The sequence below is a fragment of the Cucurbita maxima genome, unplaced genomic scaffold (assembly GCF_002738345.1).
Source record: "Cucurbita maxima cultivar Rimu unplaced genomic scaffold, Cmax_1.0 Cma_Scf00008, whole genome shotgun sequence".
In the NCBI taxonomy this organism is placed as follows: Eukaryota; Viridiplantae; Streptophyta; class Magnoliopsida; order Cucurbitales; family Cucurbitaceae; genus Cucurbita; species Cucurbita maxima.
Window position 1 is genome coordinate 2,064,039 of NW_019272024.1, and position 21,724 is coordinate 2,085,762.

Sequence of the window (21,724 nt, forward strand, 5' to 3'; positions counted from 1 at the left end):
TTCGTCTAATAAACTTTATACGAGTGACTCAAATCACCAACTCAACCAGCCCGTGTATACCCCTACTCAAAGGGTGTCGCCCAATTGTAATTGTTTCAAGCTAAGTACACGTAATTATCAATTGTTTTGAAATATTCTCGATTTATTAATGTACTTTACTTTTACTCGAGTGTCGTACATATGTGTGTATATATATATATTAGCAATAAATAAATAAATAATGTTTTGTTAATATATATTTAATTTTGTTTTTAGAGGAAAGAAACAGGAAGCTCACGGACCCAACAAATTAACGGTTAAAGAAAGGGGAAAAAAGTTGAAAAAAAAGGAAGAGAGAAAAGAAAGGGTTCGTTATAATGTAATGCACAGAAATTAGAGGAGAACGAGCGATAAAAAGACAAGGACATTCATCATTTCTCTCTCCTGAAAAAGGAAAAATAAAAAATAAAAATTCATTCTTGCCTCTGGTCAGTTCCCTTTTGTAATGGAATTTATCATTCTGATTTTGATTTGTAACAACTGCTGCTGATTGTTCTTAATTTTGAGTAATTTTGAGCTTTAGGGTTCTTCCTCATCGCTAATGTAATGGATTCTTTTTTTGTGGTTTTTCGATGTTTGATTGATTACGTCTCTTTTTTTGGTAATGAAATCCAGTATTTTCTATGATTTTTTCAGGCATCGGTGATAATTTTGTATGGGTATTTTATCGGCTCAATCGTCTTTGAAGTTCAGACGCGTTTGATCACAAAATTTGTTCATGACTCCAAGGTACCTAATTATCGGCCCTAATCGTCTTGGATTTTTTTTTTCTTGTTGGATTGGTGCGAGCCTTCGAAGATTCGCAAAGAAATTCGTAGAACTTCGCGATCTATCTTCTTTTGTTTATTTTTTGTTCCCTAAACTACGATATGGTTATGAACTGAGGGAGTATCTGGGATTTTTTATGAAGAAAATTTTAAGTTTATTAGCAGCATGTTCATCGTGAAAATACTGGTAGGACACTGATTTAGCAGTAAATGGATTGAACTGTTCGCTAATTAATTTTTGATGGTTCTTCTTACCGGCCTTGACATCTTTAAGTTTGATTGTTTCCCATATGTGGTGGTTTGTGTTCGTATGGATGATTTGAATCTGGATATGAAAGAGGTAGGTTAATTGAAGAGAAAGCTCAGATTTACTGAACAAAATACCTTCACCGAAGTAAAGTTTTGCTCAAGGATGTTTTTCATTACTGTTTATTTTTGTTTCTGATTGATTCGTTTTTGAATCATGATCACTGACACGTTAATCTCGGTGTTATGAGTTTCGTCGAGCGATCATAGAATGCTTGGCTGTAGAGGGGAATATCTATGCTATCAGATTCTCTGCAGGAGTTTGAATAGGTGGATTAAGTTTATGTTCATGCTTAGTTGGATACCTTAGCGTTTAAACTCGAAGGTTATTTCTGGAGTTTCTTAATGTGGCTGGTGGGTACTCGGTAGACGTTGTACGTGTACCATATGTTTGAATGAGTGGGTACGACTTTCAACTATGGTTTTGTGGTTCGATGTCGAATTTAGGCTCCAAGGTTTTAGTAAGAGGAGATGTTTTTTTTTTTTTTTTTTTTTTTCCCTTCTTTTTACTATCATTTGGTATTGTTCTGATATCCTGCAATGGGTTGCGTTTACTATTGGAAAAGTGGGCGCTCGGTCCTGCACCTGGGAATTGTAATGGAATTATTCGTTCTCTGTTAGGAAAATTCGAACAAACATAAATAACGACGTCAGTTCTACCTTCTTATTCACTTCTTCTTCCTCAGATTAGAAAGGGAGTGTTTGGTTAGTCGATAATTTTCCTTTTCCCTCGATATATTCTCTGCTTTTATATTCCATCCGTTCAAATCCTCATCCAGAAGTTGAGTTTTGTTTTTGTTATTTGTTTTTTTTTCTCTGGTTTACGAGACAAGCATCCTTCAATTCTTTATTTTCGAAAACGTTCTTTTTGGTGGAGCTATCATACATGTCTTCGACATTTTTGTTACAAATAATAGATCTGCTTGCCCAGTTATCCCTTGATTTCTGTCCTGTTTTTTGCTATATTTTCCATCTCATTCACCCTTAGTTTTTTAGCAGTAGATGTATGTTTGCCTCTACAGCTTAACTTTTATATGTTTATGAACTAATAACTTTTACAACAGACAATTTTACTTGACTTCAACATTTTAATCCCGGTTTATGGGCATTAATATTAGTTCTTAAAATGACTGTGAGATCCCACATCGATGGAAAAGGGGAACGAAGAATTCATTATAAGGGTGTGGAAACCTCTCCCTATCGGACTCATTTTAAAACCTTGAGGGGAAGCTCGGAAGGGAAAGCCCCAAGAGGACAATATCTTCTAGCGGTGAGCTTGAGTTGTTACAAATGGTATTAGAGCCAGACACTGGGCGTTGAAGCATTCATTATAAGGGTGTGGAAATCACTCCCTAATGGACTCATTTTAAAATTTTGAGGGGAAGCTCAGAAGGGAAAGCCCAAAAAGGACAATATCTGCTAGCGGTGAGCTTAGGTTGTTACAAATGGTATCAGAGCCAGACACTGGGCGTTGTGTTAGCGAGTACGCTGGTGAGATCCCACATCAGTTGGAGAGGGGAACGAAGCTTCCCTTATAAGGGTGTGGAAACTTCTCCCTAATAGACGCATTTTAAAACCTTGAAGGGTAGCCTAGAACAAAAAGCTCAAAGAGAACAATATCTGCTAGCGGTGGGCTTGGGCTTTTACACTGTTCCACTCAATTTTTCTAAATATCAAGTATATTGTACAAGTCGTAGTTAATGAAATTTCAACTCAGATTTTACTACGTAAGCACCGGTAATTAAGTATTAAACTATTAGACAGAAGTAGTTATTGATTTCAGACTTTACTTTCCATCTATATTCTTTAGGGTTGTTTGAAAGTTTTGAAATATAATGTTTCTTCTAATAATTTCTCATTTATTGAAAAAATGCATTTGCATCAGTTAAATGTCTTTCAGTCATCTAAATATGAAATATTTTCCTTCTACTTCGGGAACGCCTGTCTCGGATATTAAATATTTTTCAACTTTCTAGACGTCAAATGTGAAGATATGCATTTTAATACTAAGTTGTCCAGTTTTCTCATAATGAATTTTTCTTTCTTTCATGAGCAGATAACTTTCCTATATCTTTTAATTTCATTATCAACATGAGGCAGAGAATACCACACACTAGTCCGATGGTCGATTTAGAAATGGACCGACTAGGTCAGAATTATCTTCATGCCGAGCCATCTGTCATTCTGCCAGGCATATCTAACCTCCCTCAGCATAGTATGCATTCCATGGTTACAGCTTCAGGGAGTGCACCGAATCCCGAGGCGCATTATCTTCCCGATCCTTATGATGGCTCAATGTTACATGGTTTAAATCAGTACAGTAGTGTTCAACATCATCATAGTTTAGGTTTAAGCACTCCAGCTCCTGGAAATTATTATTACTCTTATGTTACTCTGCCATCGAGTAACGGGTTATTACCTGCACCCCTAAATCATAACGTGAACGACCATTTGCCATCCTCTAGCAATTATGGGGTCATTCAAACTTCTTCTGATGGCTATGGTAGGAATTCGTTTTCTGTAGATGAAGTTAGCGATCCACGCAAGAGAAAAATTACAGAAGGGATTCCTGGGAACGTTCAACACTTGAACGGTCTGGCCAGCTCTAGTTCTTCAGTGCATTTGTCGAATTCAAGGCATCCCGACGAGGTTGCTATGGTGGAAGCATCATCTTTCCCCTTGCCTCAGAGTAGATGGAGTGGACCTCGGAGTAGCATTAGAGTTGGATCAACTGGAACTAGGCATGACCCTGTTCTACCTCCAGACCACAATCTTTCAACTCTTGGAAATAATAGGGGTCAACACCTTCAGCCTGCAAATTCTACTTTCTGGTTAGACCAACACTTGCAGGCTAATTGTGGCAATGGAAGTGCTTCTTCTTGGAATCAGACGTCTACTGCACCGTTCATGCACGGTATCTTTTCCTATATCTATTTTTGGTTCTAATTACGACCCTGTCTGCGTTAATGTTAACAGCATTCTCAAACTACACCTCAACCTCCAATTGTTATGAACTTTAGGGATCATATATTAAAAAATTTATGTATCAGGTGATGGCTTTTGATTGTGCAAATAATTGCTGGAACACTGAGCCAAGCTAAAATGGCATATGTATACATTACTGAATTGTGAAAAACCTCTCTTATGTAAGCCTTCTGTTATAATATTCGACAGGAACGAATACGAATGGAGGTTTGCTGGAAACCATGAACGTCGGCGTGCATAGATATCACGAAACAGCGGGGAACAGGAATTCTAGAAATATCCAACATCCTTCCATTAACCATGGCCACCACATTCACAATCACCCATCTGCAGTTGTGCAAAGAATTAGAGGCCACAATTTCCAGTCCTACCCCCAAGTGACAGCAGCTTTATATGGATTTCCCTTGAATTCTTCATATGGAACTATGAATCCTCATAATCTGGAGATCGGGCGTAGGCAACCTGGAGTAGTTGCACCTACTGGTCATGGGCTGCACCGGCTTCCCCGAGCGGGTGTTGCTCCCGACACTACAACTAGACCTCATAACATTTCTCAGTTGAGATTCTTGCAGGCTGATGTAATACTTATTCCCTCGTATAACACATTTTCTTCTTAATAGCTTGACTTTCTTTAGTCATTAGTAGCTTATGAATGAGCAAACTGGTACTTACAGGAAGTTGCATTACTGGAGATTCCAGACTTATACGAAGTCGGAAATTCCGTAGACCATCACAGGGACATGCGATTGGATATAGAGGATATGTCTTATGAGGTAAGTTATTGATTGTAATTTTCGTCACACACCGAACACTTTGACACTAAGTACTTGTTTCATCCTTAAGCTAGAATTTAGATAAATTACTTGTTTCATCCTCTAGCTCAAAATTCTTGTGTTAAGACGCTACATAACTAGGCATATGTAGTTATTTAAACATAGGTGTAGCTAAGGCCACACATTAAAATTATTTGAATATATGATCTACAAACACCTCGAGTTATTTGAAAATAGGTATATTTTTTATTTTTTTTACATATTTTTCATTAGTCTTTCTCCAATTTTAAGCATAGCTCAGTTGGTTAAGACATGTATAGATAACGAAGAAGTCAGAGGTTTAACTCCCCAATCTTGAATGTTCTGAACTCAGAAAAAATTGTTTGTTATTGTCTTTCAACTTTCAATTATTTGTTTTAGTTCTCAAACTTGACATGAATAGTTAATTTAGTCGAGGCGAGTGCGTTGAAAACACTGGATCTTGTTTTGTTTGTACCAATTCTTTAAGAAAAGGCCATGTCACTGTACCCACATTAATCTTCATGTTACTTAGCTGCTAGAATGACTTGATTTGTTGATTTTATATGGAGATGGCATGGGTTTAATCAAACACAGGGATAACCAATCACTATCTATTGGTGGTTTTAATCATCTATATGAAGCAAGCATTGAGTTACAAAAGGGCTTTATGCAGGAACTTCTCGCTTTAGGAGAGCGAATCGGCAACGTCAGCACTGGATTAACAGAGGAAATCATCAAAACTCAATTAAAGACGAGAAGCTATGTAGCACCTACAATAGTTGTTAATCTGGAGGAGGACGAGGACGAGGACGAGCAGGGTTCAAGTTTAGATCAGGGCGCGGATTACTGTATCATTTGCCAGGTAAAAGATTAAAGTGTCTTTATCTTCTTTACATCTCTGGTTTTGAGTTTTATCTTGCAAGTTTGATGATCCTCATTGGTTTTACAGGATCACTATAAGAACCGCGAGAAAGTTGGAACGCTCGATTGCGGGCACGAGTACCACGCAAGCTGCTTAAAGAAGTGGCTGCTTGTCAAGAATGTCTGTCCCATCTGCAAATCGGAAGCAGTGGCGACAGATCGGAAGGAACGATGACTATCAGGCAGTTAAAATCAAGAAGCTCTGTATGCCGTTCCTTACAACCCATCTATCTATCACTGCAGTTAGCTGTCTTTTGATGACTTTTGTATATGAATTTGCATATAAATATATATATATATATATGACTTAAAAAGTAAGTGTCCAGCTCATTTATTTGTTGGCTTCCAGAACATGGATCCTGTTGTATTTATAAAACTTTGTACAGACTTCTTTCTTTATCATCTTCTGTACTGACTTGGTAATGAAGGTGCATTGTTCGACTATGTACATTTGATGAACTTCGAAGATTATTACGAGTCTTTGCATCATCATGTGATTGACCAATTGTGAGGTTTCATATCGGTTGGGGAGGAGAATGTGCAATACCCTCATAGCATGATCTCGGGAAAGTTGAATCAACTCTATAAATAAGATTCTCCGGTTTCTTCCTGCCCAAATCCTCGGTTGTCTAATTCGTTCACTTCCTTTTTAGACTCTTATTGTTCATCTCGGATCATATATTACTCTAAACAAAATTCAAATCAATTAACAAATTTAATCCATAATTTGATGATTTATTTGTGGGTTAGGTTTAATTAGGTTAAGAGACTTAGAAACCCGATATAAATGCTTAGTGTTAAAAATTTGAATGATGGTAAATCGTGTTTCTTTTAACTATTCCCACTTTAATTTTATCTCGACTCAATTATAAACCACTTAAATAATATTTTATATAAAAAATAAAAGATAAATATTCATAAATAAGTTGAAACAAAAAGAGGAAGATGAGAATATCGTTTAAAAATCATGCATTAAGTTTAGGGCATGAATTTATCTTTTTACTAAAATATTATTTAAACTTTAATAAAAGAATATAATAATAAAAACATGAAGTGTCATTTTTTAGAAATTTCAAAAAAATAACTAAATTAAACAAATTTTTAATTATAATGATATGTCACAATCAAACATGGTCCCGTAGCTCAGTTGGTTAGAGCGTTGGTCTTATGAGCCGAAGGTCGCGGGTTCGAGCCCCGCCGGGACCAATTGATGTTAGCGTTTATTGTTATTAATTATTTTTGTACACGTGCCCACTTGCACTCTCGTTCTTTCTCCTTCAATAATTTTGGTAAGATTATATATCATTTTCTTTTCACATGAAACAAACATTAGTTATCCTTTAATGCCTAAAATAAATCAATCAATTAATATTTTTTACTCGTTTTTTTATATCTCAAATTAATCTGTAATTGTTCAATTAATATTATTTTTTTACAATAAATAAATAAAAAATTCTCATGAAAAAAAAAAATAGAAACATGCGATAAAATTTTGTTCACAGAGCTAATTATTCGTTTGAGATTTTAGGTACTAAATACTATTTAAAATTTAATAAAATATAATAATAAAAATATTAAATATTTTATTCTAATATCAAACAAGGTCCCGTAGCTCAGTTGGTTAGAGCGTTGGTCTTATGAGCCGAAGGTCGCGGGTTCGAGCCCCGCCGGGACCAATGTTATTTATTATATATATATATATATTTTTATTTATTTATTTATTTATTTATTAAAAAATTAAAATTATTTTATTTCCATCGCATTTAGCGCACAGTAGAAGGTTCAGTTCCAATGGCGACCTGTTTTCTTCCATCACTCTTCTTCCTCACTCCGCCATTAGAGAGGTGACACTTCATCTTCCAGAGATGAAACAGCGGCTTCGTTTTGGTTGTGCTGTCATTTCTATAACCATGTTCATTGATGGAGCTACGCCTCCTCTCTCTGTTTCTCTTATTCCTTTTCTTGCCTTTTACTTAACCTTCTATTTCTACTCCTTCTCGCCCCTCCATGCCGGACGCTATCTGTTGCTTCTCCACTGGTAAGCTCTTGTTTCGTTTTTTAAGATTGTTTTGTCTTTTATCGTTTTACATTTTGTGTTTCATTCAATAGAGGAAGGGAAATCATCCGGTAAGCTTTTGTTGTTTTTTGTATTGCATTTCTTATTTATTACGGTGTCGATCAGTTCATGGTTATTTGTTTCTTCTGCATTTGGATTGCGTGCATTGTTCACACTTCAGAAAGCACATAATCTATTTGTTGTAATGTCTGCGAAGGGTATGGATATGAACCTTTTGTAATTTTATGAACTTTTTTTTTTATGTTTTTCATTTTGATTAGCATTCGTTTTTGTTTATCTATGTGCACCGTACTTCGAATCTTAGATTGCGAACCCTCTATGAAGTATGAACGCAATGGAGGATTAATGGTGATGACGAGAAGGATCTATTTGTTTTGGTTGTGAATTAGTTTTAGGTTTTGTAACAATTATCTTGATTTGTCTGGTGGTTCACGGGTTTTTCTGCATTCGGGGTCTCTCAGTTAGGGGTCTGGCATGCCCTGTTTACTCTCCAGTAGAGCATATAATCTATTTGATTAAATATCTGTGATGAGTAGGAGTATGAGACTCTAATCTGTGCACTTTGCATTTTCCATTTTGATTAGCATTCTGGTTGGATACGAATGAGTCCAGCAAGTTGTTTTTGGACAATATTCAACCAACGGAAGGTGAAACATGTTTCAAGCAATGGAGAACAGGTAAGCTTTCTGTATCATTTGTTCTCTCTTGAAGATATGAATTAAGGCTATAGTAACAGTTTTTTCATCGTTCTCTATTTCTTCATGCATGTTTGTATATTGCAAAGGTTTATATATATTTTTTTGTTGGGAACTTAGCAGGAACCTCAATATTCGGGCATAAAAAAGGGAATTGATTAGGTTGGTTGTGAAGATTACTCAGTTCAATAATTTTTTGGCTTTTAGTCTTGTATTTTGTGCGTCGTCTCTGGTTACTAACTTCTGCTGAAGTACAGAACCAGGAGAAACTTATTACAACTTAAATTTGACGTTTGATTTCTCTACCTAATATTTGGAGGTATAAGCTTCCTAATTTATTGATTATTGCTTGGAGTTTTACCTTGTTCATCATATCACTGAAATATTTGTTTCTCATAAAAAAAAATCACATCAGTTATTGTGGTAGTTTGTTAAAGCTTTATCTGTCTCTTGCTTTCCTTTTGAATGAACCTCTCATGAGAACAAATTGAGATTGAAAAATTATTATTCTAAACAAAAACTTAGTGAAATATGATGTCTCTGTTATTATCGAATTCTTAACTCGCTTCTCCATTTTCCCACTTATGCTCCTCTTCAAATAACTACATTTGCACTTGTTCTTATCAAAATTTCAGTTATTGCAAGTTGCTCTGTCTTGTTCATGGGTCAGGTACACGTAAAGACAGGAAAATCCAATGGTTCCCCTAATGGAAAGAGTGAAGATTTAGCTGCAACTCGAATTCAAAATGCATTTCGCTCATTTACGGTATATTGAATGTGCTTAATAATTTGTTACCTATCTATTTTGCTTTCTTCTCACACTGATGATCGATTGAGCTTCCCGTAGCTTTACCATGTTGCTTTATTTCCAGCTCCCTTGGATCCAATTTGTTGGCTAACTTATGCCCCTACAATAAATTATAAACGCTGGAGTTGCTTCTTTAGAGATCAGAATCAGTGATTCGCATCCTGTCTTTTGGTTATTTTTCAATAGCGTTGTTTTAAAAGTTATTCCCATTTCCCAGTTCATGGTTTTTGATTAACCGATGGAATAAGGAAGAGCAATCCAAACAATATCAGCAACAAGAACGAAGTCATAATCTTCTTGTTTCTCGTGAACTAACTAACAAAGAATCTCGAATTCAACTACTTTGTTCTGATTCATAATAACTTTTTATTGAGGCTTGCCTTCACTCAACTTAGATATTATTGTTTGTGATGCTGAAACGTCTTTACATTCCAGGCATATTTAGAGTTCAGTTTTTTCCAGATTCATATCTAAAGATGAGTTCTTCAGGCATTATCTTGTCATTTTGTGACTTTGTTGGCCACAATACTTGTGATTGCCTAACCTATAATTTTGTATGATGCTGATGCGGTCAACGTTTATACTGACCAAAGAAGATTCCAACATTACCTATGATCTATTTGTTATACAGACATGTACCTCGATGGTAATAACAAATGAATCGATCATTTTTTATGAGATGGTTTAATCTTTTGTCTTCCAGGCCAGAAAGATTGTACATGACTCGAAAGGGCCAGAGAGGTGCCAGGATCTAATTCAAGGTGAAACGGCTACAAAACAAGTGTTAAGCTTCATTCATTCATGGAGCAGAATGCAGCAAGAAATTAGAACACGTAGACTCTGTATGGTCGCAGAATATCGAGTCAAACAAAAGAAACAGGAAAATCAGCTGAAGCTTGAGGCTAAAATTCATGAACTTGAAGTAAGTGCCATTAACTGTCTTCCATGAATTTTTTAATATTCTGATTGAGTACTCATTTATAATCCACTGCTTAATAGCGATTAAAGAAAATCAGGGGATTCTCTTTAATATCTACTTCAACAATCTAGGATCCATAAAATCTTTCCAAATTAGTCGTTTTTAACCATTTTATATAATATTTTACTGTTGAGCTATTTTAAAAATATTATTTAGATTTTTTTAAATTTTCATTTGGTACTCTTTTTTATTTCATTATTTGTTTTTATTTTTTAAATAAGCTCGCATGGTCACCTTTTTTAACGTTTAATTTTTCTGTTTAAAATCTTAGTCAAAATTTGAAATCTAATTAATGACTTAAAGAACATGTTTCTTCTGAATACAGTTATCATTCTTCCACTCTCCAGGGAGAAAATTTTGGGGTTTCCTTCAAGTACTTGATTTGTAGCTGAAGAGTATCGTTTATCCTGACTCAATTGTCAATTTACTAAAGACATAACATTATCTGTTGTCTGATGCTCAACCATCACAGGTAGAATGGTGCGGTGGATCTGAAACAAAGGAGGAAATACTTTTCAAGATTCAGCATCGAGAAGAAGCTGCTGTGAGGAGGGAGCGTGCTATGGCGTATGCATTCTCTCATCAGGTATGCTTCATCAATCACACATGGGCCTGAATTGAATTATACTCCTTCAGTTATAGAAAGTTGAAACCTAACGTTTATACATATACTTGAAAATTGAAGAAAACAATAGATTTACGAATTGGTTCTTAACATTTGCTGATCATTTGTTCTTTACAATATTATTTTTTCATCAAAAATAGTTTAAGACACTTGAAAATATCGAAATACTAGTCAACCGTAGTAATTTTCCTAACTTCATCGTATCATATTTCACTTGGTCAAAACATATGTTTTCGATTCACTTGGTCAAAACATATATATATATATTTTCAATTTTGAGGTAAGACAATCTCCATCTCATATATCTCAACTAAGACATGCATTTAACAGGTAAGTTAACTTTCCAAACAAGTTAATTATTAACTTTTAAGTAATAAGTGGTTTTGAATCATAAATCATTAATGAACTTTAAACCCTATTTAATACATTATTCAATGTCTTTTCAACTTTAAACCCTATTTAATACATTATTCAATGTCTTTGAGTTGAAAAAGATTGCTTAGTGGTAATCTGACCTTAGAAAAAACATTTCTTGGATTTAAATTTTATTTTGGTCCAAAAAGTTACACACTCATTTTCCTTCTATTTTACTGGGATGATTTCCAAATTTTCATAAATACTTATAGTTTGTTTTGGGGCTCATCGTTAAATATTTTGCATTGTATTTAATAGAGCTCACAAGCCACATGTTTTGAATTTAATGCTAGACTGGAGAAATGACCTAAAACGCAAGTCTATATGGTAGGGTATTAAGCAAATTTTTTTATAAAAATATTTAAAGTATTTGATGATAAAGATCAAAATTAACCTTTTAGCTTTAGGGGTACTAAACAAAACATTAAAAAGTTTGAAGACCAAGATAAAATAAGGAAGAAAGTTGAGAAAAATAATATTCAATGAATTAAATCACAATTGACTTTAATTATCTCATATTAAATATTTGTTTATTGACAAGATTTCTTAACGGAACTTTAGTCTTAAATTATTGCGTGCTCAAATTATTATATCATTAAAGAATTGTCTTGTCTTAGATCACCACTCACTTATTTTTCTGTCTCTTTCATATAAACTGTAGCACTCATTACTATTATCTTGAATTAAATCACTAAGCTGTTTTTCCTTTTTGATTGACATGAGTATGTTTACTTTTGGCCATTTTTAATTTGTACGAAACCATTTCGCTTATATCCTTTTTTATTATGAAAATTAAACACAATGACGAGTGAAAACACATCAAACAGCCAAATGTACCTATTTATTACCTATTATGAAGTAAACTGAGCAAATAAATCAATGCTGAGAAGATCAAAATCAATTGGTAAAGAGGGTATATTTTATACCTGTTGACAAAGCCTTTAAAGGAAAATTGTGACTTTTCTGTTATGCCATTTAATGGTGAACCCCATCTGCAGTGGAGGGCCAATTCCATCTTAGATCTAAATCCGGCTTCATACAGCCTTGACAAAGAGAACTGGGGTTGGAGCTGGAAGGAGAGGTGGATTGCTGCTCGGCCATGGGAGATCCGAGCTAATACACATCCCACCATTCCAAAGAAGGTGCAGACGAAGCAAAGAAGCAAACTCAATGAAATAACATATCAACCGGGGTCTAAGGTCTCTACCTCAGCCAATCATTCTTTGTCAAACAAGGGGAGTTCAAAGGCTAGAAATTCATCTATGCCCAAATGAAACAAGCTTCAAGAAGCTGAAGGCCTTTTCCATATATAATCAGTCAACCCACAAACCACTGCTGACAAATTCAGTGAAATGAATTTGGTAGTTCTCACTATAATTTCACTCGGCTTGCTTTGTAGTGTGAATCTCTATTATTCATCCCAATAAGAGAGAAAACTTCATATTTTCCGTGAAAAAAACATGCTTAATGTTCCATCATTTTCTTCCGTTAGGCATTTCCTTGATTAGTTTGCTTTTCTCAAGAAAAAAGATACAAGGTTCATGATCTAAGAGGTCTCATTTGCTCTTTCCTTGCTCTGTTTATTGTTCTGTATGGACTGAATTAAAGAAGCACCAATTAAAGCAGAGCATTGTCACTATCTCCACATGAGACAATTTTATTATCCAAGAGACTGCAATAGAGAAGAAAGAGGGAGAGAGAGACATTCCAGCTAGATTGTGGAATTTACAGGGTTGGGGACCATAGACAAATGATGAAACAAAATAATTAGGTGGTATCCATCTGTATATGTTTCTATATTTGAGCATTCTTGTGTTCATGCCCTTCTTTCTTGGCTGTTCAGTAGATTTACTCCACTCTACCCACTTGGTCACCGGCCGCCCTATCTATCACATTCATATTGAATATGGAGCAACATTTCAGATTCCTCTACCTCAGGATCTTATTGAGTTCTAATCATTTCCCAAACATTGCTTCAGAAGGAAATACTATCCTTTATACCAAGACTGAAAAAACAGGAATCCAATTCTAGTAGTTTGGCACAACCAGATCCCCTGTATTGGTGGTAAGCACCAACTTTTGGTTCAAATAAGAACAGAAACTTAGTTTCAACAGGTTTATATGAATCGGCCTTCTTGTGCTTTCCTTTTCATACTAGAATTCAGATTCTAAGTTTATCATTCAAGGAAGCTTTAAAGGAAAGCTACAACGCACTGCTGCGCCAATTTTGTGATCAAATTTTCTGAATTTGACGCTCAGGATTAGGAGGCAGAACTTTGGACTTAACGAATTTTTGACTTACAAAACTTGCTATTATCTACTCTTCTTGGAAAATGACTTGTCATTTGCTTATGTGCGATTTATCCTTATAATTCTTTCTGCAGGTTTGAAGGAAAATGCTGATAGAAACAGCTTTCTCACTCAAGCAAACACCATAGTTGCAGGAAATAGCAATTAGCTTATGCAATCTAGACTACAGCTTAGCTCCTTTCACCAGGTATAAGATACCAACTACTTCTATCGTTTTCGGAACAAGAAAGCATCCACCATCTTTAACCCAAGTTTATCAGCGGGGAGAGCAGAGTTATAGCAATTCGGATAAGGGTTATTCCTCATATTTTGAATAGCCAAGGTCTTTTGGTCTAGGGCAATAAAGAGTTCCAATTGGTAATACATACGAGGCTGAAGTTTTTTATGCTCAACTGGGAATCTTGCCTGACCCCGAGAAAGGGCCTAATTCACGTACATAAAGGGAAGGGTAGGGTAGGTCTTTCACTCTTGTTTTTTTACGTCAATAGATGAGTGGAGCATAAGGTCAAGATATGCCTATAACTTACAAATTTCTAGCCTTTTGCCATAGAATTTTGCTGTTATACATAGAATTCAGGGGACCATACCACAAACAGGCTCAGTTTCCAGCTTAGAAGGGGAAAGTAAAGCATCCCAAAGAAACTAAAATTGAAATATTGAGTAAAAAGAAGTAATCAGAACAATGAAAGTTTTGCTACAGAAACAAATAAGATAAGACAGTTCCATCGAAGGATTCGTCAAAGATTAGACCTAAGAGTTCTTTCATTATTATTGTTATTTGGCAGCATGAAATAACACAAACAACTGGCAGAAGCTAAATAAACCATGGACTATAAGACCTGAAAAAGTACTCAGAATCACTACTTCCATGGTAAAGGCCTTGAAACAAAACGACCCAAAATTCTGCCCTCTTGAGTACCATGCGGTGTCTTAACGCTGGTGCTGCTAACCTTGTCTTTGTAATTGAGGATGCACACCTGCAATAACATAACGTCTGAAGTAGGAGAGAAGCTGAGGTTAGAGCAACTGTGTTGAGGATCAGATAAATTTGAGAACTGGGTAATTGAAATTAAGACCTGTGGAAGGGAAAATCTTGGGATTTTGATCAAATCAATGGCGAGAATCAGAGGAAGCAGAGGATGGCTTGTCTGAAATGCCATCGTGCTCCTCCTCACCCTGAATTCGCGTTGGAATGTGAAACCCAGAGAACCCGCCGGTGGCGAATCCTAAACCTGTGTAGGAAGATTGGTGGATTGATGGTGGTATTTGATGTTGTTGATGATCAGTGGCTGTAAATGATGGGTCAATCCAAGCGCGAATTGAAGGTGTGTGACTGGACTGAAGGGGTCCCCTCTGAGAAAAAAACTGGTTTTCTCCAATTAATGGCTGCATAAGTTGCGAAGGTAACAGCGAAGTTGGCAACTGCGGCGAGTTGAAGACATATCCTGTACTCCTAATCCCAGCTCCGCCATGACTAGTGCCGCCGCCGCCGCCGCTACCAGTTTCTGCACCAGATGCGTTCCAAGTTATCCTCGGGAACCGGCTAATCTCCCCCGGATTGAGGTTGTGCTCAGACCAACCAGCAGTGGTCACATCAAACCCGCTTAATGGGGAGGTACCGGAAAATAGGACGTGTTCATTCTGATGACCTTGACTATGGTGCTGAGCGTGATGATGCCGGTGAATAGCTATTGGGTCTTGAAAAGACTGCAAAGAAAGCCTCAGATCTTGGTTCTGGCTACTCGTCCTGGAAAGCAAATCCTGTGGATAATTCTGGAATTGAATTGACGATGAAGTCGTCTCCGCCGCCGTGCCTATAGGGAAGAACGATTTGATGGTATCGGCAATGGAGTCCGAATCCAGCGACGGTGGGAGAAAGCTCGAGGTGCTGCTATTTGGGCCTTCCCCCATACGGGTATGCTGCAAGTTTTGCCGAGGAAACTCTGAAACTCTGCTGTCGCTTCCCACCACCGTTGCTCTCCGGTTACCAGTTGAATTTTGAACATCGCGTTGGACAGAAAGTAAGTTATCATTCACATCGCTCAGACTCTGCTGCTCCTGCCGCTGTGTGGATGCGTTTGCTGTGCTCGGATGCCAAGCAGGGAGCTCGGCGAGCTCATCAATGGCGGCCTTGGCCTTTTTCATTAGCCAGTCTACAGCTTTACTGGGTCGGTCATATCCGAGGCGGTCTTGGACGTCGTAGAACTGGATGGCGGTATGGGCAGAGAGGCGAACACGGCGGTCTCTTGGACCTTTGGCTGTACAGACTTTGCTGTGACGATCTTTCCTTCCAGTGGAACGAACAATGTGTCCACCTTGAACCTCCACAATCTCCCCACCGCCGCCGCCGCCGCGGCCAGTTCTCATCCCCAACCTTGACGACGTCGATGTTTGGCGGTGGCTCTCTTCCATTTTTCTCGCATATTCGATGCTCTGATCTGCGAAAGTGGAAGAAGAGGCGGCCGAGGCCGCCACCGGATGAGGTGGAGGAAGGTGAAAGTACGAGCGTTTCTTGGAGGCTTCCTGGTGGTGGGGTTGTTGTTGTTGTTGTTGTTGTTCTGACTGTGAATCTAAAGCTGCGTAGTAATTGTTCAGATTTTGGTCTTGGTGAGCGTTTTGAAGAAAAAGATGCTGATTCTGGTGCGCATTGAAAGGCTGTGGTTGCTGCTGCTGCTGCTGCTGCTGCTGCTGATGGTGGTGGTGTTGGCGGTGGTGGGGCGGAGAATCTTGGTCGTCTTCCTCTGCTTTTCCGTCTACATGCCTCGAATTTAGAATCTGGTTTTGATGCTGATGATGATGATGGCGACTTCCTTGAGGATCCAGACTCGGATTGTTTTGCTTTTCTTCTTCCAGCTTTAAATGGGTTCTGCTTTTTCCTAATCTTAATGGCTTCTTCTATCTTCCTCTCTCCCTCCTCCCTCCTCCTGCCATTGCTGCTGCTGCTGCCGCCACTCTGCAACCTGCTGCTTCTGCCGCTGCCGCCTCGTCTGCCTCTCCCAAAAAGCTCTGCCATTCATCTTTTTCAGTTTTCACTTCCATCCCCCCACCTCCACCAGAAGCCTAAACCCAGTTCCAACTCCACAGCCTAACCCATCTCTCTCTCTCTCTCTCTCCCTCTGCTTTCTCTCTCTGTTTCAGCACAGCTTTTGAGAGAGCTATGTCTCTTTATGTGATAGATACCCACTTGACCAGGGAAACCCCAGATCACTTTACGGAACCACCCTCCTCCCAATTCTCTTTCTACATGGACATTTGTAGAGAGAGAAAGTGTGTCTGGCTCTGGCTCTGGCTCTGGGCTATGGCTACGGAAAATGAATGGAACAGTACATCACCAAGTGCTCTGCTATAAAGGAGAAAACGAGAGAGAGGTCTTTAATGGCTGTAGCAGCCGGCAGTGACCACCAGTGGCAACTTAGCCTACTATACTGTCCTGCTCGTAAATAAGATTTCAAAGATCTCTGCCCAAAATCATTACTGAATTTGCTGTGATAATCTGTACTATTAGTGTACTCCCTCCTCCCAATAGATTGTTTTCTCCAAAATCTTCCCTCTTTTTTTTTTTTTTCCTATTCAATTATTGGTTTATTTTGCTGTCTAATGCCTTTCTCTCACATTAGATCTTCAAAGTAAATTCTAACTTCAAAAGGGGTTAATAATTGATGGGAACATATTGAAAATTCTGACGTGGGTTTCTTCACAAGTGGAGAATAATTAGTTCAAGTTGGGTTTGGAATAACCTTTCTATTTTTCCTCGTTCCAGAGATTTAAACTTCCGATGTACCTTTATGTTCTACCCAAACTATCATATACAATTGGTTTGATTCATTGGCTTAATTTTCAACCATGTGCAGGTATGAATTCAGATATGTTACTTGGTCGTGATAACATAACAGTAGATTTTTTTGATGAGTATGATTTAATTGACTAACCATGTAGCCTAAGTTTAGCATGTAATAATTTAAGTTTAGTTTGATAATTATTTTAGTTTACATGGGGGAGTTATTATTTATCTATAGTTGGTCTCTATGCTAGTTCTTATTTTCTTGAAACTTAAGTTCTCTAGGTTCGTGGGAGTTATTATCTACAGGCCTCTATGCTAGTTCTTATTTTCTTGAAACTTAAGTTCTCTATGATCGTGGGAGAGTTCTCATCTATCATTGGCCTCTATGCTAGTTCTTATTTTCTTGAAACTTAAGTTCTTTGTGATCGTGAGAGAGTTCTTATCTATCCTTGAAACTTAAGTTCTCTGTGATCGTGGGAGAGTTCTCATCTATCATTGGCCTCTATGCTAGTTCTTATTTTCTTGAAACTTAAGTTCTCTATGTTCGTGGGAGAGTTATTATCTATCGTTGGCCTATATGCTAGTTCTTATTTTTTTGAAACTTAAGTTCTCTATGTTCATGGGAGAGGTATTATCTATCGTTGGCCTATATGCTAGTTCTTATTTTTTTGAAACTCAAGTTCTCTATGTTCATGGGAGAGGTATTATTTATCGTTGGCCTATATGCTAGTTCTTATTTTTTTGAAACTTAAGTTCTCTATGTTCATGGGAGAGGTATTATCTTTCGTTGGCCTCTATACTAGTTATTATTTTCTTGAGAATCAAGTCTTCTGTGTTTGTGGGGGAGTTATTATCTATTGTTTTCCTCTATGGGAGTTCTTATTTTCTTGAAACTTAATTTCTTTGTTTTCGTGGGGGAGTTTTTATCTATCGTATGAGAGAACATCCCTCTTTTTTTTTCTTTTTTTTTTTTCTTTTTTTAATATGCACCCCTATATATATATATTAACAAAAGATTAAAGAAGAGACCCATAATAGGATTTGTTTTTATATTTAAAAAAAATAAAGTCAATGAAATTTCCGAAAATGGGACGACAATCAAGCTCCCATTTGTTTTGTTGTACGCATCATTTCAAGTTCCCAAATCTTACTGTCTTGAAATTGACACTCAATAAATGATAACTTTTGTGTAATACCCAATTTACTTTCCCTATATTGGATAATTAACATTTATAGATATTCACTCATATTGCTCTATTTTTTTTTTATCATCACTAATTTCATCCTGGTTTATTTTAATATCATATAATTAACTAAGGATTTATATACGTGACTAGACTAATTTGATATGAAAAAAAGATGTTGATGCCTATAAAAAATGAAAAATGGTATTAGAGCCCTGCCTCATCCCAAAACTGATAATATATGCTAACGATAGATTTGAGCTGTTACAATCACAATCAGTCACATGACGGAATAAAACATTGGTCGGAGTAGGGCTAGACCCTCTTCATATTTTACACATTTTAAAACCTCGAGGAGAAGCCCGTAAAGGAAGTTCAAAGAAGATAATATCTATTAGTGGTGAATTTAGACGGTCAAAAATTGTATCACAGTCAGACGGTGGTGTGCCAGCGAGAACGTTGGGGTTCGAAAGGGGTGGATTGTGAGATCTCATATCACTTGGAGAGGTGAACGAAACATCTAACGGTGTAAAAACCATTATCTAGCATACCCGTAACAAAAGCCTAAAAATAACAATACCGCTTGAAGTGGGTTTGAGCTGTTACTAATATTTATTGATTTTTTTAAGTAATATATATAAAATTAAAATTAATTTGGTAAAGATTAGATATGGCAGCAAGGTTGAATTATTTGGTGAGACCTCGTCCAGTCCCTTTCTTCTCTCCCTTTTTACCTTTTATTTTATTTTATTTTTATTTTTATTTTAAATTCAATTATTTTTCATCATTTTGATAAATAAAAAAAGTATTTATTTATTTATTGAATATTAAATTTTTGTAGATATTTTTCACTAATTATTTCAGTAAATTTATCCTTTTTCCAAAACTAATATTTTACATTTTTATAACCTAAAAATAAAAAATAAAAAACTAAAACTGTAAATAATTCCACATTAATTTAATTTTGAATCTCGAATTTAATGTTTAGAGTTAAATTTGATTCACATATTTAATTTTTCAAATTCTATATAATCTTAATTAAATTCTATTAAATTAATTCTAATAATTTAAGTGAAGGGCCACCTCCCTGTCAGGCAGGTCCGCTATAAAGTCTACGGGCCCGAAAGTCTGAAAGAACGGGAAAGCTGACCTAAAGACTATTTTATTTATAACCGACTCTTGTTGCCGAAGGGGCTTAGCTTGTACCAGGCTCTAACTAAAAGAGTTTTGTTCAAGCGAGCTGTCTTTCTTTTTTTGGATTGCATGCGTCCAAGGCAATGTTTTTTTTTTTTTTGTAGATTGAGTGAGATGGATTGATCTTCGCTATGGTGCACCTTCCAACTCCCAGAGTGTTTGATAATTATTTATTTGGCCCACACAATTATTTGAACTAATTTGTAAATATTATTTTAAAAATGTGTACCTTTTAAATATATTAAATAAAAAACAATTTTCATTCAATTTAAAACACTATTTTCATTATCTCTTAAATTTGTCCCTTTTTATAAAATTTGTTAATATTAAAGACATTAATTTATTAATTTTGATAGTATATTTCTATTAAATGGATATTCCGTAAATAATTCAAAATATAATATTTTTCAATTTAAATTTTAAAAAAATGTCTAATTTAGTACATAAATTTATAATTTTTTTAACATAGTATCAATTAATCAATTTATTATTAAAATCTTAAATTTTTAAAATTTTAAATAATTAGAAACAAAAAATGTATAAAAATTAAGAACAGAGGTTTCTTCAAAAAAAATTATGTATGATAACATAATTTTTAATTTTTAAATATAGAAAATAAAAAATAAGTATCGTTAATGCGACGGGTGTGATGTTATTATAGACAATAATTTATATTTAAAAAATTATAAAAAAGTGATAAATTTTTATTTAATTACGTGTTCTTTCCCACAAATAATTTTTTGAAAATAAATAATTTTGAAATTTATTAAATTTAAAGAGAAATATAAGAGTTAAAAGCATGTGTAGAGTACAAGAGTTTAGTGGTATGTTGCTATCAATGTGGGACTTTGACACATAATCAAATGACCTTTTTACCCTTCTTTTTCTACCATTTTCACTTTCTTTACCCTCCCCTCAACATTATCCTTTGATTTTTTTTTATTATTTAAATTCATTTTGAAATTTTAATCAAGAACAAAAAAAAAAAAAAAAACATAATAAATATAATATAAAATTCCACACATTATTTTCACACACTTAACCATTTATTTGATAAAATTTTAATTATAAAAATGATTTTTTTAATTTAATATTAAATAAGTATTTTTTATATGCATTGATGTGACTTATTTTACTTAATACCTCTTTTATAAATTCTTTTCTTTATAATAAATGTTTTAAAAATAATTAATTAGTTGTTGGGTGTAAATGTAAATAGCCATTAAAGAAGCAAACGGTGGGCTATAAATCAAAATTATAAATATGTGGGGTATTATTGAAAATTGACTTTTTTTTTATTTCCTTTAAATTATTATTTTGCATTAAAATTATTAAATATAAAAAATTAATTTTAGCAGAAAACTTCATCTGGGCCTTGGCGATCATAAGTCCAAGAGTAAGTGGGCCAGTTCGAATTCAGCCCAACCCATTAAAGGCCCATATTGCATATCCTTATCCAATATTTATTTATTTATTTTAAAATTCTACTTTTTGGTTTATCTCAATTAATTGTAAATTAATTGTGCTATGGTAACTTATGTTCATAAAAAGAAGCATGTGAGATTCCATATCGGTTGGAGAGGTGAACGAAGTATCTCTTATAAAAGTGTGGAAATCTCTCTTTAGTAGACGTGTTTTAAAACTGTGAGACTGATAACAATACGTAACGGATCAATGGACAATATCTAGTAATTGTGAGGACTGTTACAAATGATATCAGACCTAGACACCATATGGTGTGCCCGCGAGGATATTGGGCATGAAAGATTGGATTATGAGATCCCATATCAATTGAAGAGAGGGAACAAAACGGTGGCTTTCAGCTCGTACAAAAAAAAAAAAAAA

The 21,724-nt window shown here is 35.5% G+C and overlaps 3 protein-coding genes and 2 non-coding genes across 7 annotated transcripts; 4 read left to right on the forward strand and 1 right to left on the reverse strand.

Annotated features, from left to right (window-relative positions):
• The first annotated feature begins 292 nt into the window (after positions 1–292).
• On the forward strand, positions 293–6,271 carry LOC111482889 (probable E3 ubiquitin-protein ligase ZFP1). Of its 2 annotated transcripts, none has more exons than XM_023128912.1 (7): positions 293–582; positions 676–768; positions 3,169–4,026; positions 4,287–4,675; positions 4,772–4,870; positions 5,565–5,753; positions 5,841–6,271. In XM_023128912.1, exons 3-7 carry the CDS (start codon positions 3,204–3,206, stop codon positions 5,985–5,987), a joined length of 1,647 nt encoding a protein of 548 aa, XP_022984680.1. In that variant the 5' UTR covers positions 293–582; positions 676–768; positions 3,169–3,203; the 3' UTR covers positions 5,988–6,271. The 2 variants fall into 2 exon arrangements, with proteins under 2 accessions (XP_022984680.1, XP_022984681.1); XM_023128913.1 differs by having other exon boundaries at positions 293–467.
• A 673-nt stretch (positions 6,272–6,944) lies between these two features.
• On the forward strand, positions 6,945–7,018 carry TRNAI-UAU. The gene has a single exon. It is a non-coding gene; the product is annotated as a tRNA-Ile (tRNA).
• A 396-nt stretch (positions 7,019–7,414) lies between these two features.
• On the forward strand, positions 7,415–7,488 carry TRNAI-UAU. The gene has a single exon. It is a non-coding gene; the product is annotated as a tRNA-Ile (tRNA).
• A 121-nt stretch (positions 7,489–7,609) lies between these two features.
• On the forward strand, positions 7,610–12,960 carry LOC111482790 (protein IQ-DOMAIN 1). Of its 2 annotated transcripts, none has more exons than XM_023128752.1 (6): positions 7,610–7,850; positions 8,474–8,566; positions 9,255–9,350; positions 10,096–10,314; positions 10,844–10,957; positions 12,409–12,960. In XM_023128752.1, exons 2-6 carry the CDS (start codon positions 8,492–8,494, stop codon positions 12,682–12,684), a joined length of 780 nt encoding a protein of 259 aa, XP_022984520.1. In that variant the 5' UTR covers positions 7,610–7,850; positions 8,474–8,491; the 3' UTR covers positions 12,685–12,960. The 2 variants fall into 2 exon arrangements, with proteins under 2 accessions (XP_022984520.1, XP_022984521.1); XM_023128753.1 differs by lacking the exon at positions 7,610–7,850 and adding an exon at positions 7,857–7,939.
• A 1,396-nt stretch (positions 12,961–14,356) lies between these two features.
• LOC111482789 (transcription factor TCP4) lies at positions 14,357–16,164 on the reverse strand. Its single transcript, XM_023128750.1, has 2 exons — positions 14,797–16,164; positions 14,357–14,714 (listed from the first exon to the last, which is right to left on the reverse strand). The coding sequence occupies exon 1, from the start codon at positions 16,130–16,132 to the stop codon at positions 14,831–14,833; it is 1,302 nt and encodes a 433-aa protein (XP_022984518.1). The 5' UTR covers positions 16,133–16,164; the 3' UTR covers positions 14,357–14,714; positions 14,797–14,830.
• Between the last annotated feature and the right edge of the window lie 5,560 nt (positions 16,165–21,724).